The sequence below is a fragment of the Haliotis cracherodii genome, unplaced genomic scaffold (assembly GCF_022045235.1).
Source record: "Haliotis cracherodii isolate W230 unplaced genomic scaffold, xgHalCrac1.p SCAF_11, whole genome shotgun sequence".
NCBI lineage: Eukaryota > Metazoa > Mollusca > Gastropoda > Lepetellida > Haliotidae > Haliotis > Haliotis cracherodii.
The window spans coordinates 16369447-16386817 of NW_027266266.1; the positions used below are offsets into that span (position 1 = coordinate 16369447).

General features: G+C 38.1%; 1 protein-coding gene across 1 annotated transcript; it reads right to left on the minus strand.

The window, feature by feature from the left end:
* Positions 1-591: 591 nt before the first annotated feature.
* On the minus strand, positions 592-6199 carry LOC139454885 (uncharacterized). The gene is made up of 2 exons (XM_071236499.1): positions 5546-6199; positions 592-708 (listed from the first exon to the last, which is right to left on the minus strand). The coding sequence occupies exons 1-2, from the start codon at positions 6197-6199 to the stop codon at positions 592-594; spliced, it is 771 nt and encodes a 256-aa protein (XP_071092600.1).
* Between the last annotated feature and the right edge of the window lie 11172 nt (positions 6200-17371).

The following is a 17371-nucleotide window of genomic DNA, read 5'->3' on the forward strand; positions in this document are numbered from 1 at the left end:
TAAGATCCTCCATTAACATCTGATCACATCTTTACGATCACTCTATTTGATTTGAGTGCTGCCTCAGCTGCAGCATCAGCCATTGTGTTACCACTGATTCCAACATGCCTCGGTAACGAACAAAAAACGATGTCGTATTGCCAGGTAGCAAGATCATAAAACATTTCAACAATTTCGATTAAAAGTGGATGTGTGCAACACACATGTTTAATAGTGAGTGAGTGAGTGAGTTGGGTTTAACGCCGCTTTTAACAGTATTCCAGTCATATCACGGCGTGTCAGCTTAATGTTGGAGGAAAGCCCGAAGTGATGCAGGTCTCGGACGTTTACCACTTCGGTGAAACCCACGAGCACGGGTATGGTGCTGACAAACCTAGAAACATTATCGGGGCGAACCGGGATTCGAACCCACAATCATAGGTTTCTAGCGTGCCAAAGTGACGCAACTCTGCACAGCGAATCGCGGCGCCTTAGACGACTGGGCCACCCGTGCCCCCCACATGTTTAATAGCCTGAAGTAAAAGAGAATCTGAAAAAAATTGAACTCTGAAATGAAATGTTTAGATTTGTTGTTGATATATGTTAGAGCCGTCAGAAAAGCATTTGCTTCTGCTGTGAATATTGAACTGTTATCTGGTACTCTTGAAGATATGGTTCTGGATCCAGTAATATTGGCACCAGCAACTGCGCCACCATCCTTGGATCCATCTGTAAATATAAATTTATAAGTGTCTCTTAATTGACTGTGTTCTTGTTGGTAAATTAATTGGTTAGTATCTGATTTCCTTAGTGTTGTTCATGTAAGGTCTACCTCTGGATTTGCCATTTGCCATTTGCCAAGGAGGCAATGAAAACAGTTGAGTGGGAGCTATATCTTTGAGCTTACAAATATCAGAAGCAGAGTGAGTGGGTTGGATTTAACGCCGCTTTTAGCAGTATTCCAGTTATATCACGGCGTGTCAGCTTAATGTGGGAGGAAAGCCCGAAGTGATGCAGGTCTCAGACGTGTACAACTTCGGTGACACCCACGAGCACGGGTATGGTGCTGACAAACCTAGAAACATAATCGGGTGAACTGGGATTCGAACCAACAATCAAAGGTTTCTGGCGTGCCCAAGGGACGCAATTCTGTACAGCGAATCGCGGCGCCTTAGACAACTGGGCCACCCGTGCCCCCTCAGAAGCAGAAATGACAGTGGTGAAACAAGAGACGATTTCCTAATGTAAATGTCTTAGTAGAGAAGATTAAATACAAAATTTAAAGCTGGATTGACTGATCAGTGGTTGGATGAAAGGTCGTTCTGACGTGACCCGTAATGGGATGTCATTTGAACGTCAACTATATGCACTCAACTTTCCTCTTCACTACAATAATAACTGTCCATATCGCGCTTTTACAATGATAAATGTCATGCCTAAAGCGTGACATTATTAATCTGGTAACTCACTCACTCACTCACTTAAACTACGCCATGGACTGGACTAGTAGATGTACGCACGCACACACGCACGCACGCACACACTGACGCATGCACGTCACCTGGGGTAAAATTGAGACTTTTTCCAATACAAATGTCACAGAGGATTAGTGTTTGTTTCCTGTGAAATACTTCCAGAACGAGTGTGTGTTCGCCGTTGGAATAACGTGTTGTTGATGATGATTGTTGTTAAGCGTCGCATTCAGGATTATTCCAGGTATATGACCGTCTGTAAACAAATTTAGTCTCAACCAGACAAACCAATGACTGACATCACAGCATCGATCTACGCAATTGGGATACGATGACATGCATCAAATGAAGTCAGCGAGCCTGACCACCCGATCCCGCTAGTCGCTTCTTACGATGAGGAGAGTCACCTTTTACGGCAAGCATGGGTTGCTGAAGACCTATTCTAAACCGGATCTTCTCTGGTTCGGAATAACTTGAATCACAGGTCTTTAAATAGGCATAGCTCCTTAAAATAGCACTACATTTCTTTTTCGATCATTGCAAATGAGGTGTATAATTTTGTCTCAACCAGACAAACCAATGACTGACATCACAGCATCGATCTACGCAATTGGGATACGATGACATGCATCAAATGAAGTCAGCGAGCCTGACCACCCGATCCCGCTAGTCGCTTCTTACGATGAGGAGAGTCACCTTTTACGGCAAGCATGGGTTGCTGAAGACCTATTCTAAACCGGATCTTCTCTGGTTCGGAATAACTTGAATCACAGGTCTTTAAATAGGCATAGCTCCTTAAAATAGCACTACATTTCTTTTTCGATCATTGCAAATGAGGTGTATAATTTTGTTTGTTGTTTAACGCTGAACCCAGCAATATTTCATAAATATGACTGCGGTCCGGACCAGAAAATCCAGTCATTCACATCAGAATGGAACCACGTAAATGGGATACCATAACTTTCAATATCACTTAGCCAACGAACGAGCGATCTCGTAGCTTCATACAATCAGTTAGTGAGTGAGTTTGGTTTAACGCCGCCGTTGACAATATCCCAGTTATATTACGGCGTGTCAGCTTTATGTGTGAGGAAAGCCCGAGGTTATGCAGGTCTCAGACGTTTACAATCTACGAAATATAATCGGAGTGAACCGGGATCCCAACCTACAATCATAGGGTGCTGGCGTGCTCAAGGGACGCAACTGGAATTGCAGCGTTTTAGACGACAGGGCCATCCGTGCCCCCTCTCATGATCATATGTTCCTTGGGATCTGTATTTTAACCCGGAATCCCTAAATATGGCATGACAAGTGGTAACTTTGCGATCCTTCAAGACATCCAAGCGTACCACGATGTACCTCATTGCTAATTCGCATACTTACAGCATCTTTAGCAATGCCTCTCTTTGGAGAAGAAATGGCATTACGACAACTTCGTTCCACTTTTGGTGGAATTTCTTCCAACAATTCAAGAAGACAAATCCACTTCTCAAGAAACAAGAATATCTTATCGTATGTGAAACAACCTTTTGAATAGACTAAGCACATCTCTTAAATAGTCAAATATTTTGCTCGATTGAATTATAGATAGAAAACTTAAAGGTTATTCTGATATCAACACTTGGTAATTTACAGCATGAAAATTTGATATTGAAATTGAGTTGGAGGCTGGAATCGATAACACCTAGAACAGCGAAGACATATATTTTACAAATAAAGAAACAATTATCACTATATTTTTCTGGAACAGTGCAGCTCCTGGGTCATCGTGCCATTGGGGCCACCTCTGTGGTCTAGTGGATAGAGCGTCCGCCGGGAGCGCGGAAGGTGGATGGTTCGAACCCCAGCCGTCACAAAGAACAATATGTTAAAATATGATTCTTGGTATCCTTCCTGGCGCTCGGCATTAAGGGGATAAAACAAGGACTGGGGGGATACAAGACATCTGCGCGATTAATAGTTAAACAAAGAGCAATAAGGAACGAAGCGTGGTTAATTTCACGATAAAACATTGATCTATCATAACGTCATTTCTGGAGATTCGAACATGCGCTCACAACTTGATGACGTCGTATATTGGACGACGTTTTTTAAGAGGGAAGTGTCACGTGACATAGATTTAGCTGGCAAGGCAGATAAAGGCGCATCCAAAAGGGATAGGCATGACATCTTTAAAGATGCTGTAAATGTTCATATCTCACATAAGAAATAAACGATTCGTAGCCGTTGTTTATCGTAAATAAACACTGCAGTAAGAATATTGTTTATTCTCACTGCAGTGTTTTATTCTACCGTTAACAACTCCCTCTCTTAAATAACGGAAAAAAGCCAGGTGTGAATTCTTTGCGTAAATCTTGTTAATACGTTTACACCTCCTTAAACGCAACAAATAGTGAAGACAATTAATTACACACGCATGAAGAGTAGTGTTTTCATATACTTGTCATCTCCCTGCGTACGTAAAACAGCGAGAAATAATCTTTCTAGATTTAAATGAATATGGAATAACTGGGATATGGAATATGGATATCAATACAGATTAATAGGAGCTTGTTATAATCTAATCACGTTTAGCGAACATCATGTTTTTACAATATCTGGTTATAAAACCTTATTGCGCACTGCACACAGTCAAAGACCCGGTTTCGTAGAAACACGTACATTTCCGCTGATAATATGTCTGGTCTTCAAGACATAAATCATTTACATGTCATTGAAAACACATATCAAACAATCGAAGGCTCGAAAGGCCCTTGTTTAGCTGGACTACATATAAGTACCGGTAATGAGAAGTTGAGGAGATTCAAATTGGTTGTTTCTAAAAGGATAATAGTATGATAGATACCATCAAATGCATAGATGAGGTATTCATCCATTAGAACCGCCATCGTAAGGTGATTGAAAGTTGTCCGTTAAGAATATAGCTAGTTTTCAAGACGTACATGTAGATCATTTACATCAAACTTAAAACAATTATTATAAATAATCAAATGCACAGATATGAAAATATGTCCTTTCCAATGTTGAATTATATTAAATTCTTCAACCTCAAGTTTTGTACCACAGTCATCACAAATATACTTTTGTGACATTATGTTTCACAAATGAATTCTATATTACAAAATATTTAGTGAGAATCACACAAACACGTATCTAGCAATTTAGATGTCACAGCTTTTGATACTTACAGCGACTTTAAATTAACACCTTGAGGCTGAAATCGAGTGGTGTAACTGTGTTGTTTACAATTACACCACTATGACATTATCACGTAGACTGGGGACTAAATGATAAGTTAATAGAAAGGCAAATTTCTCAAGAGTTACTTTAATTTGTTTAAATAGTGTCTCTCGTTAAGTTATCCACTGTAAACAAGAACCTACTGTATATTTGGCATGAATCTGAAGTTAGCCACATGTAGGAATGGTTGCAGTGATTACATCTGGCAATAAATTCGGATCCAGTACCAACTTGAGGGTGTCTTTTTCTGGGAAACACCATCGACATCGTTCTCGACAGTGCCCTTGGAGAACATTTCCTGAAAATGCTTTCGTTACATTTTCCATTTCCAAATGTGCCTTTCCTCTTCCCACAGTAAACCATTTTGTGCTTGGATCAATCATCAATCCAGTGTTTCTTGTATCTATAACAAAACGTCTCGAATCCGAGCTACCACAGAGTACGTGGCAGTCAAAAGCGCTTCCAAACTGTACTTCGAAGCAAGGTCTTGTAATGTTGGTAAAAGTGCAATCTCTGAGGCCATTACGGTCCGACTTCATGCTGGATACGTCCGAAATTTGAAACTTCTCATACCTTACAGATTTACATCCTTTACACATTGGAAAACTGAGACTGGACTCACAGGTTGTGTCGGAGTAGTCAACATAGTTCTCTTCTGGAAGTGTGATAAATTCTCGTGGTGTTAGTTTCATGTTGTAACAGTATATTTTTGATGGTTTGTCAACAAATACTTTCGGTACCAACCAATATTCACCATCTGTGTAACTTGAATTACATGCCTTCAAGTCGACACAACTTCTCACAATGGGAATACATGCCATTTTCGACCATGTCAGATCAGCTCTGCATTGTACCTTTCCTAGACCGACCAGTGGTTTGTTGCATGTGTAGTTCAGCACTCTTCCAACGGGGAAGGGGTTTTCACTGTCATCTAGAACTGCATTGTTCACCAATGGTGGATTACCACATCCTCGTACACACTTGAACGAGGACCAGGAACCATCCTGTCCACAGACAGCTTCCCGCGATTGAACATAGCCAACAGAGCAGTTATACTCAATGACACAACCAACCTCGTGGCAGTTGCGTCGAGAGAGAATCTGACCATTTCTTACAGTTGGGGGATCTGGGCACTCCACTTTACAGTAGGGGGAATCGTTCCTATAATCCACACACACAGAGTTGACAGCACATGTGTGGTTCCAACAGGAACCAGCGACTCGTCTTGGCCATGACTCGATGTCACTGTATGCACTTCCCTGCTCAGCTGACACGACAGCGTCGGTCGTACTGCTGTTGATGGCATTCAGTTCACAGGTGGTCTTGTCAAAGTGGTGGTTAAAGGACTGACATTTCTCTCTGACAAGGCACTGCTTGACGCATCCAAGAAGACCAAGGTCCTTGAAGGTGATAAAGGTGGTTCCGACAATAACTTGTTCATGTTTAATGTTTCTAATTTCATCAACATTATCAAAACACACATTGAAAGATACAGTTTGCAGATCCATTGTGGACATACATGTTAGCGTTAAGAAAACAGCCACTATCAACTTCGTTTCCATTTCGGTTCCAATGGTAGGATTACAAAGGACAAGGATTTCAAATGAAAAGTCAGAGCGTTTGTCGACTCTGTACGCAATTTGTTATGGTGTTTGATAATGATATTCCCTGGGTACATCCGCGGAAAATCAATATAGGCCTCATACAAGTTTAATGTCTTCTGGTTGCAAACACTAAATGTTGAATCACATGTCATCATTACCTTTACAGGGACATGGTGGAATAAATATCGTTGCTACTGCATAGCCTAGCTAGATACAGGACACAGTCAAATTAATACAGCTTGAATATTACTACCTGCCGATTTCTAGAAAAAACTCAATCCGACCCTTTATTCGCTTTTATCCATGTAAACGTACGGTAATACTTTGACTTAATTAGCGGAATTGATATTCTACAGTTTATATATATTGACTTAACTACACTGCCTATCCAACAAAGAGTGCAATTTAAAGTACCCACTCTGGTTTACAAAGCAATTCATAGTTTAGCTCCTGCATACTTACAGGAACTGATAGTACCATACAGGCCTGCACGTTCTCTCCGATCAAACATAAAAGCGACAAGCCACTCTCAACCAGTTGTTAGAGAAAAGGTGAGTGTATCTTGCACCGCCGACACATACACATGTACAGGTAAGTCAATTGTTCACCTGAAAAAACATGGATATATATGATACTAGTGAAAATAGGGGATTACATCATATATCATGTTGTCACTGATGCGTCAAATTTGGCAATGTTCTCCACAACGTTTAGAAAGCTTTACTAAGATCTTGCAGATCTGGCGGTTTCACTGGTCCCTAATTTTAACTCGTGTGGGTAATTCAGCAGAAGGTAATTGGCTATTTGACCACTTTTGAACGGTATGGGATCATCAAAATACCTGAAGCACAAGTTAAATTCCTTTGGTTTGATTTTGCCAATCCAAATCAGCAAGAAGGGGCCACAGAGATGCCGTTTCCTTCCCCAAATGACCTATCCCCAAATTTGACATAGATGTTTTCAATAAGGAAGTCTAGCATTTCACATAATGTTTTCTCAGTGCACTTTTGCTTTCTGAATCGCCATAGATAGATTTGACTATATCTATGGTCACCACGTTTAGTGAGAAATGCATCATGGATCAAGTTTTCTTGAAGTTTGTCGTATAGTATTGTGATGTAATAAGAGTGTCAAAAAATGTTTTGACACAATTGAAGATTACAAAACTATAATTAAATCCAAAGAGGTTTTTAGAATACACATGGTATTAACTACGTTTGCTTGTGAATAGATTTGTCCTTGATAGTATCAAAGATTATGGTTAATCTTTGAGACAGGAATTTCGTAGTACATTTGTTGGACCCAGCAATATGCCCCTCTTTGTGGGAAAATGGACGTGCACCCCTCGGGGTTTCCCCTTCTACCTCTATCTCCATCTGTAGATATATTATAAACCGTCTTAGAAGGAGAATAATCAGTCTTGATTATCTAACGAAACAGAGTCAACTGGGCATAAAAAGCAAAATAGTGGTTAAACCTATATGAATGGATTACTAAAAATCATTTGAGGTGTTCGCAAGAATGCCCGTTGGATCAAGCCCCACCAAAACTAGGGCGACGCACTACATCCTTCACAGTGTGACATCAGACCGCCGTCGTATGGCTGTAGTATAGCTGGGCGTGGCGTCAGGCAACAACCAACAACCAAACACGTAAATTGTGTAAGTGGCGGCTGATGCCGGTGTATCAGGAAATGATTACCCTTGTCGCGAAAACCTAGTGTCATCACTGATTTACAGTATATGGTTTTCATCACTAGTTTGCCTTTTACCTCAATGGAATCTGTTTCGGGAGATAATCGACTACACGTGAAGATCCAGGTTAAAATTGGTGTTCAGCAACCCATGCTTGTCGTGAGAGGCATCTATGGGATCGAATGGTCAGGCTTCCTTACTCGGTTGATGGCATCGTATTCCAATTTATCAAAGACAGTCATTGCACTGACAGACTCGATTACTTACAGACAGCTGCCATATTGATGCAGTGGGTGAGTGAGTGAGTTACACTTAACGTCACATCGGCAATATTTCAGCTATATCCTGACGAGATCTTAGACAATTATCGTTAATATTTTTAGATATAATAAAACCCTGTCACCAACGGACAGTATACTAACTAGAGTATTACAATTTTGATTTTATAACTAGTTGAGAACATTTAAAAGAAGAAATTGTCATTCAACAACATTACATAAAAATGGGCCATAGATCGCCCGCAACTCAGTGAGGCCACCATAATAGGGACTGCGAGGACTTTCTGCTACCTGCGCGTTTCCCCAGCAGGATTTACATCGATCCTTCAGCTGCTGGCTATTGTATGCATGTTTAGCCATAAAATGACAAATATACTACTTTTAAAATTCAGGCATGCATAAAAATACTTTGAATGACGTGGCACTTGCATACCCTTTTTAGTGGGACAATTCTTTTACGTTACTTCAAGGGTACAGCCACTCACAATTTATGTCACTAATGAGCACTACCAATGTATATAATAACACACTTTGAACATAAAAGAGTAATTCTATTTCTGTTAAATAGCACAATATGAAACTGTAATTAACATGACCAAAATGGTCCTTGGCTGTTTGGGCTGAAATATTTATACCCTGTAATGGAAAATCAATAGAGTCAAGGACGGCATGCTTAACTGTGATTCCTTGGCTATAAAACGGAGGATCCTCGCCTTTCAATAAATATTCATGACCATATAACGCTACTTCGTCGCATTGCGAACTTTCCAAATCGGGACTAACAAACCAAGTAAGTGTAAAAAGACGATAGTTGGTTATATTAATATTTGATGGAATTTGTGGATACCTACACGGGTGTCCCACTTATTATGCATAAGATCCTTCATGTAACATCTGATCACATCTTTACGATCACTCTATTTGATTTGAGTGCTGCCTCAGCTGCAGCATCAGCCATTGTGTTACCACTGATTCCAACATGCCTCGGTAACGAACACAAAACGATGTCGTATTGCCAGGTAGCAAGATCATAAATCATTTCAACAATTTCGATTAAACGTGGATGTGTGCAACTGGATCCAGTAATATTGGCACCAGCAACTGCGCCACCATCCTTGGATCCATCTGTAAATATAAATTTATAAGTGTCTCTTAATTGACTGTGTTCTTGTTGGTAAATGAATTGGTTAGTATCTGATTTCCTTAGTTTTGTTCATGTAAGGTCTACCTCTGGATTTGCCATTTGCCATTTGCCAAGGAGGCAATGAAAACAGTTGAGTGGGAGCTATATCTTTGAGCTTACAAATATCAGAAGCAGAGTGAGTGGGTTGGATTTAACGCCGATTTTAAGAGTCTTCCAGTTATATCACGGCGTATCAGCTTAATGTTGGAGGAAAGCCCGAAGTGATGCAGGTCTCAGACGTGTACAACTTCGGTGACACCCACGAGCACGGGTATGGTGCTGACACACCTAGAAACATAATCGGGTGAACTGGGATTCGAACCAACAATCAAAGGTTTCTGGCGTGCCCAGGGGACGCAATTCTGTACAGCGAGTCGCGGCACCTTAGACAACTGGGCCACCCGTGCCCCCTCAGAAGCAGAAATGACAGTGGTGAAACAAGAGACGATTTCCTATTGTAAATGTCTTAGTAGATAAGATTAAATACACAATTTAAAGCTGGATTGACTGATCAGGATATAGTATAGTGGTGTATTGTAAGGATAATTTCAGAGTGAGTGAGTGAGTGAGTTAAATGTAACGTCACAACGGCAATATTTAAACCATATCTTGATGAAAACATTAATCACATATAAATTTAGACGATAACACCTTTCGACTAAGGACAGTAAAACAACTAGATTATCACATATATATATTTTAAAACTAGTATGGAACTATAAAAAGATATCATGATACGTAATAATACGTTATAAAAACCGGGTAGAGATCACCAGCAACCAAAGAACAGTTATCACGCAATTGGATGGGGCCAATGCCTTGGATCTATCTGTAAATATAGATTTGTTAGTATCATATGTTTCCTTATTTACCATATTGTTGTTGACAAATTAATTTGCTTTGTGTCAGACATCTTTAGTTTAGTTAATGTTAGGCTCACCTGTGGCTTTCGAACTGGTGGAGAAGACAAAAGCTGAGTGGGAGCTTTGTTTTCAAGATTGATTTGAGCAGCAGAAATATCAGATTGTATTCTTATTCTATGTGGCGAAATAATAGATGGTTTTTGTAGAGTTCTTTATAAAGTGGATGAAAACACTATCACACGCTTGATTGGATTCAATAGAACGTAATTTAGAAACATACTGAGAAGATAATTTGAAGCGCATTGTTTAAGGGACGGATCATCAGTAAAAAACTATGAACCGGCAAAGTTTTAAAGGCCCAAAGGCGATGCGTCAGGCAGTTGTGAATATAGAATCTAATATTTTAAATTGCTTTTACAAGCCCCACCATACATGGTGGAGCCGTAATCAAGTTTTGAGTAGATAAATGCTCTGTGTGGCTGGAGGAGGGTTTTCTTATCCCCTCCCCACTTTGCATTTGAAACAACTTTCAATGGGTCCAAAGCCTTCAGATATTTACTTTTTAAGTATTTGATGTGGGGAAGAAAGGTCAAATGATGCCTTAAAATTATAATTATAATTTAATTTCTTTTATAACTTTAATAGGAGTTGTTTCTTGAATTTATTCTTGTTCTTTGTGAGGGTAATATTTTCTGCAAAAATGAATACATTTTGTTTTAGATTTTGAAAGTTTATAACCATTTTCTAAAGACCATTTTTGGATTATATTTAAACATAACTGCAGTAGCCGTTCAATAGTATATTGAAATATTAAAATCATCCACAAAAATGATCCATCAATTGAATCGTTTGAAACTTAATGCTTAAAGTTTAATGCTAAACAATGTGATCGACAAAATACTGCCTTGTGGGGCACCCTGATACTGATTATAATGTTCAGACAGGGTAGAACCCACGCTGACTTGAAACTGCCAGTCAGTTTAAAAGTTGCATATAAATTAAGGCAAACAGTCCTGCAACATAATATCATGTAAATGTTTTACAATACCGTGTTTCCATGCAGTGTCATATGCCTTTTCTAAATTGAAAAGATGCTGTTTGATTACAATGGCATTCTTAACGATTCGAACTAAATGGTCAATGGTACTGCAATTTTTACGAAAACCTCATTGACTATTGGTTACTAAATCATTTGATTCTAAGTACCATGGTAATCTTATATTGACCATGCGTTGCGTGGTTTTGCAAACACAGCTGGTCAATGAAATAGGTCGATAATTTGAAAGATCAGTATAGTTACGACCAGGTTTTGGTATAAGAACAATTATCGCTTCTCGCCACGAAGGGGGAAATTCTACTGACGTCCAAATCAAATTTTATTAAAAGGGTTTCTAAACAAGTTTTGGGGAAGGACAGTGTTGAGCTCATGAAAGGATAATCTTATCAATTATCTGAATTACAATTTATATTTAGTCTTTTGATATTTCTGGAATTTAGGCTGTTAGCATGAAAATGAGGAATGTTCAGCCAGAGTTTATTTTCAATATCAGAAGTAATTAATTCCCATGTTTAAGGTTGTGGATACTAGATTTAGAATCCTTACCTTAGTTTTCTGGATCATGTTCTATGCCTTAGACATCGACGAACGTGAAATTATCTTGAAAACAATTTTGCGATGACTGGCGTTTATTTTCTTTCAATGTATGTCGTGCTTTAGCGTTTACTATTTAAATTTATTAAGATTGTGCAGCATTGCATGACAATACCTGTCAGCCTTTTACCTTGAATTCCTAGCTTATTTTCATTGTTAAACCAAGGCTCACGTATGTGAGGATTCGTGGAGGACTTCGGAATACATTCATCCGCTATTTATAAAGTTCATTGAAGAAAAATTGTACAAGGGTCGGAAACATCAATAAAAAATCAGATTTTATTTTGTTTGAAAAAAGGATTTCATCAAAGCCCAGTTGGCTTTAGTAAAATTCCATCTAGATGACAGAGGAACGTCAGATGGTGTTAGAGATTTAAAAATGGAAGGAAAATGATCACTTCCACAGAGGTTACTGTGGACTGACCATTCAAATTCACTTTGTAAGTTATAATCTACACCTGATAAGTCAAGATAAGAGTAAGTTGCATTTGCAGGATGTAAACATATGTTAGAACCATCATTTAAAATGCATAAGAGGACGTCCTCTTGTAATTAACCCTTTGCATTGCTGTCATTACTACCCCAAGTGTGTTATGGCCATTTCAATCTCCAATGATAACACAGGGCGTCGGGATCTTGTCATAAAGTACCTGAAGATCCGACTGTGGAAGAGAATGATGATGGCAGGATGTATAAAGAACACAATGTTGAAGCACTATTCAATATTATACGTACTGCAACAGCCTGAAAAGGGGTATTTAGAGGAACAGGGTTATGCATGACGCCCTGCCTCACTATAACAAGGACTGAGTGGGGTAAGATTTAACGTCGCTCGGCAATATTTCAGCCATATCGTGACGAGACCAACTTATGCATTATTAATAATTACATTTTGACTGTATAAAACCTGTCAACAAAGGAACGTAAAACAAACTAGATTCTCACATATAAAGATATAAAACTAGTATGGAACTATAAAAAGATGCAACATCACAAAACAATACTTAAACACGGGATATTGATCACCATACTGGGGACCATGGGGTTTTACAGTACCTTTACTACCTACGTGGACACGAGCAGGATTTACATCACCCATTCAAGTGTTGACGATAATTGACAAATTAGCCTAGTATTAAAAAGACACATATTCTACGATTGAAACCCTGATATTTCTAAATCTACTTTGACAGATGTGGAACTTACGTAACCTCTCAGGGGGACAATAATCTTACAGTACCTTAACCCCCTTCAAGAATACCGCCAGTAACACTCTCAGTTGCTACTTATATCTACCAATGTTAAAACGACATATTTTATACCAAACAAATCAATCATTTTTTTAAAAAAAACGATTTCGATTTTCTTTAAAAAACAACAAGTAAACGAGAATTGATACTATTAAAAAGAGCCCGAATAGATGATGTTTTGAAAAAGTTATCCCATGCGATGAAAAAATCAATACAGCCAAGCAGGACGTACTTGGCGGTGATTCTTTCACCCCAAAGGATACAAAATGGAGGATCCTCACCCTACAATGAATATTCATCAGTGTATCTAGTATGGCCACCATGTCATCAAATCTGGACTGACAACCCAAGTAGGTGTATCCAATAGTTTAACTTCATGTAATATATTCTTACCTACTTGGGTGTCCCATTTCTTTTGCATTAGGTTTCCTGATTTTTAATTACCTGAAGACATGAGAGAGAGTCTGAAATTATAAAGAGGACTAATAACAATCATACGCTGGGTAGGTATTAGAAGAATGTAGTTTCAAAATGTACTGTCAAGATAATTTAATGCGACGGTGTTTAAGGGACGGCTCATCAGCTTCCACATCGAGACTTTGTATCGGAGAAGTTCTACCGGCTCCAAGGCAAATCCTCAGACCCTGATAATGAATAGAATCTAGTTTTTAGAAAATTGATTTTACACGCTCCACCATACACGAAGACGACATATACCAGTCTAGAACGGATGAGGGCTCTGTAAAGTTGGGGGAGGGTTTTCTTATCCCCTCCCCGCTTTGAATTTGAAACAACTTTAAATAGATCAAGCGCCTTCAGACATGTTGTCAAAATAGTATTGACCTGTGACTCTGCCATGGACAATATGGAGCTGCAGTTCGGCCAGTCATTGTCATTACTATAATGTTTTCCTATGTTGCACCAGCCCCCAAAAGTCGTTAACGTCCATCAAACGCTAATTTGGGGGTCTTCAACCTAATTTCTTCGATCACTGAATTCGAGAGTGAACCTCGATTCGTCAGAAAACATGACATAAGCACAATATCTAGTGCTTATGTCATGTTGGGCATAATGTCCAGCTCTGGGTGCCGTTCCTAGGGCTAAGCTGGTCGTAACTTCCAAACCTTAACACAGACTTACGACATTCGTAGTGCTAAAGTTGTTTTGTACAACGGCAACCAGGACAGAATAGTCAGAACGATGGCATTGAAAAATTGGTTGCTAACTCCCACTAAAGTACGGGACTGGCTGCAACAGGCAACTGATGTGAGAGTACATGCCCAGACAGTACGAAATAGTCTGCACAGATGGTATTTGCTTGCGTGACGGCAATGTGTCATCCCACAAGTTACGGTATGTCATGTGAATCAGAGGCGTCAGTCGCGTCAGCGTCAGCACTGGGGGGCACTGGTGTGGCGGTGTGTGACAACATAATGTTGTGGTTACATGGTATGATGTTGGAATATAGCTGGAATATTGCTGAGTGCGGCGTTAAACAACAAACCACCCAACCAACCAAATATACGTAGCCATAGATCCTAGAGATTATATGACTGCATCAACTACTTCCCCGCTTCCTACATTATTTATTAGAAAGGGGGTGATTATGATTTTTAAAAGAATTCCCATGATCCTTTTCCTACTTATCAATTTTAACACGGACCACAAAAGGTGCCCCAGATAAAAAGATTTGATGGGATAAATGCCTGAACAACTTTCAGATTGAAATTCTAACTGACGCTAATCAAGAAAAGCTCTATTCTGCAAATAGACACTTTAATCAAAGAAAACATATATCTCAACAGTCAATCACCACATAAGGATAATAAACATGATGACAAGAATGAAATAAATTCTTACTACACATAACAACAGCACACCATACCAGCGCAGGCTAAAAAGGCAGATGTTCTTGTGACATTCATGACCCAACTCGAGTCATTCCTGGCAAGGAGAAAGGCTATGTGTACCTCTGAAAGGATTTCATATTTTTGTAGGAACATCAGAACGATTTCAAACAAGAATGGTAATTCTACTTCTGTTACAGTAGGAAATGTTACAGAAGCAATCGCATGCTGCTGTATTTAAAAGAATGAAAACTTTGATATATTAAAACAGTATTATTCCAAGCTGACGTAATTATTCCAACTTTTATTTCTAAGTGTATATTTTTAAATAATTATATGATTTTGAAGTTTAATCAATTGACATTAGAATTGCATGTGTGATGTTTTTGCTGGAATGGGCAATTAAAATAATAATGTAAAAAGTATCCAGTTGGCTATTTAATACAATTAAATCACATTAATTTTCCATTAACCAATGTCAGCAGTTTTTGCTATATTTTATAACATGATATAAGTACCAATAAGTTATAATGTACATTTTATAAAAAAACAAACATGAATTACCAATGAAAACCGGGTGTTTGGATGTCAATCTGTCATTAATATAATATAAGCATCTAATAGAGAGAAGCAAAAACAGTGCAGGCAAGCATTAAGGATGTGCAGGGGCAACTTAAAGATGCTTGTGTCTTAAAACTTATAAAGCATCAATTAATCATCTTATTTATAGCACTGCTTGTGAAAAAATATAATGCTTGATTTGTCTCAAGATTTCACTACAGAAATAACTTTTGGTGAATAGTAAGCTTGTCTTTCATATATTGTACTTGCAGCTTCGATAAATAACAATTTGTAAAATAGAATATGTTACATTAATCATTACCAGATTTAACTCAAGAGTGAAAAATTATATCTATTTAGATATCTATTTATATATCTATCTAGTTTAGATAACTATGGGTACAAATTAACCCTAACAATGACTGTTGAATGTTTTCCATTTAATATTCTGGTTATCATAAAACTTTAAAATAGGCACGTCAAGATAAGTTGTATTCTCAATATGAAATCAATGTTAGTGACAAGGCTTTCATAGACTTTTAAAAACATCGTAATTGAATAGAAGAAATTCTAAACATTCATGTAAGAGTTGACAAACCCCTTGTGAAAGTATAATATGAAAACGCTGAATGGTATGAATGTCCTGAGAAACATGAGACTATGTTTATTCACTGTCTTTAATAATACTTTTATTAGCCTAACTCTTGAAGCATGTAAGCACAATATATAATATTATAGTTAACAAGTTGTGTATGAATATTGTTGTTTGGAAACTTGTGGCAAGTTCACTTTTACCTAATAATATTTATCACCTCTAAGTACATATCAAAATAGATATAAAACTGAATTAAAATTGAAAAGAAAAATAAATCGTCAGAGATAAACCGCAATAGCAAAATGTGAGCCTCTATCAAAACAAAACACACAAATGTGGATTTGAATCTCTGAGATTGCATGATCCTATTTTTATTAACAATTACAATTCATGCAACGCGATTCTTTATGGGTGTGCTTTGTAATGGCGATACATATATTTCACGATTTTATAAACGATCACATATTGCCTCTTTGAATCATGATTATTTCTACCAAAGTATCGATGTGCTTTGTAATGAGGATACATATATACTGGTGTTTCACGATTTTACAAACAAATGATTATTTCTATCAAAGTACCTCATTCCTTACCCACATTCTGATTGGTGTGATTGATCATTGGGGGACAGTCTTAGTGGTAGTGAAGGATTCTTGTCAAGGTTTTTAATAACCTTGTTACCTCAGGATGCAACAACATGTTATTTTTTTCACAAAATTATTTATGTTTCACAAAATTTTAGTTGAAAAGGGATGTAACCATAGATCATAATTTGTGCGATTTGAGGAAAGATATCTTGTATATGGATAAAATTGAAAATTATGTTTTAGATACTTTGGCCCTGAAAGAGTTAATTACGATCTAACAATCCCGACCTGTCGCAATCGCAATATTCAAAATTTTGCTTGCGCATAGAGACTGGAATCTATTCATATACACCTTATTGAATCAACAATGTTCATACAATCGAAAATATGTACACGTAACTGCAATAATCTTGAACGCGACATTAAACCATCACATACTATCTAAAGCAGCAAAAAGCATGATATGATGTACACCTCTGAGAACTGAGAACGAATTTCGAATGCACAGTGATCTATCGACCAGATTGATAATCGTGCATTTTGAGCATGAGATCCAGCATTGAAAAG

Excerpts from the sequence above, each read along its gene's own strand:
- LOC139454885 (XM_071236499.1), bottom strand. The coding sequence starts at position 6,199 with ATGGATCTGCAAACTGTATCTTTCAATGTGTGTTTTGATAATGTTGAT. Across the intron at positions 709-5,545 it reads CACTGGTCGGTCTAGGAAAG|ATGGATCCAAGGATGGTGGC; the intron begins GTACAATGCAGA and ends TTATATTTACAG.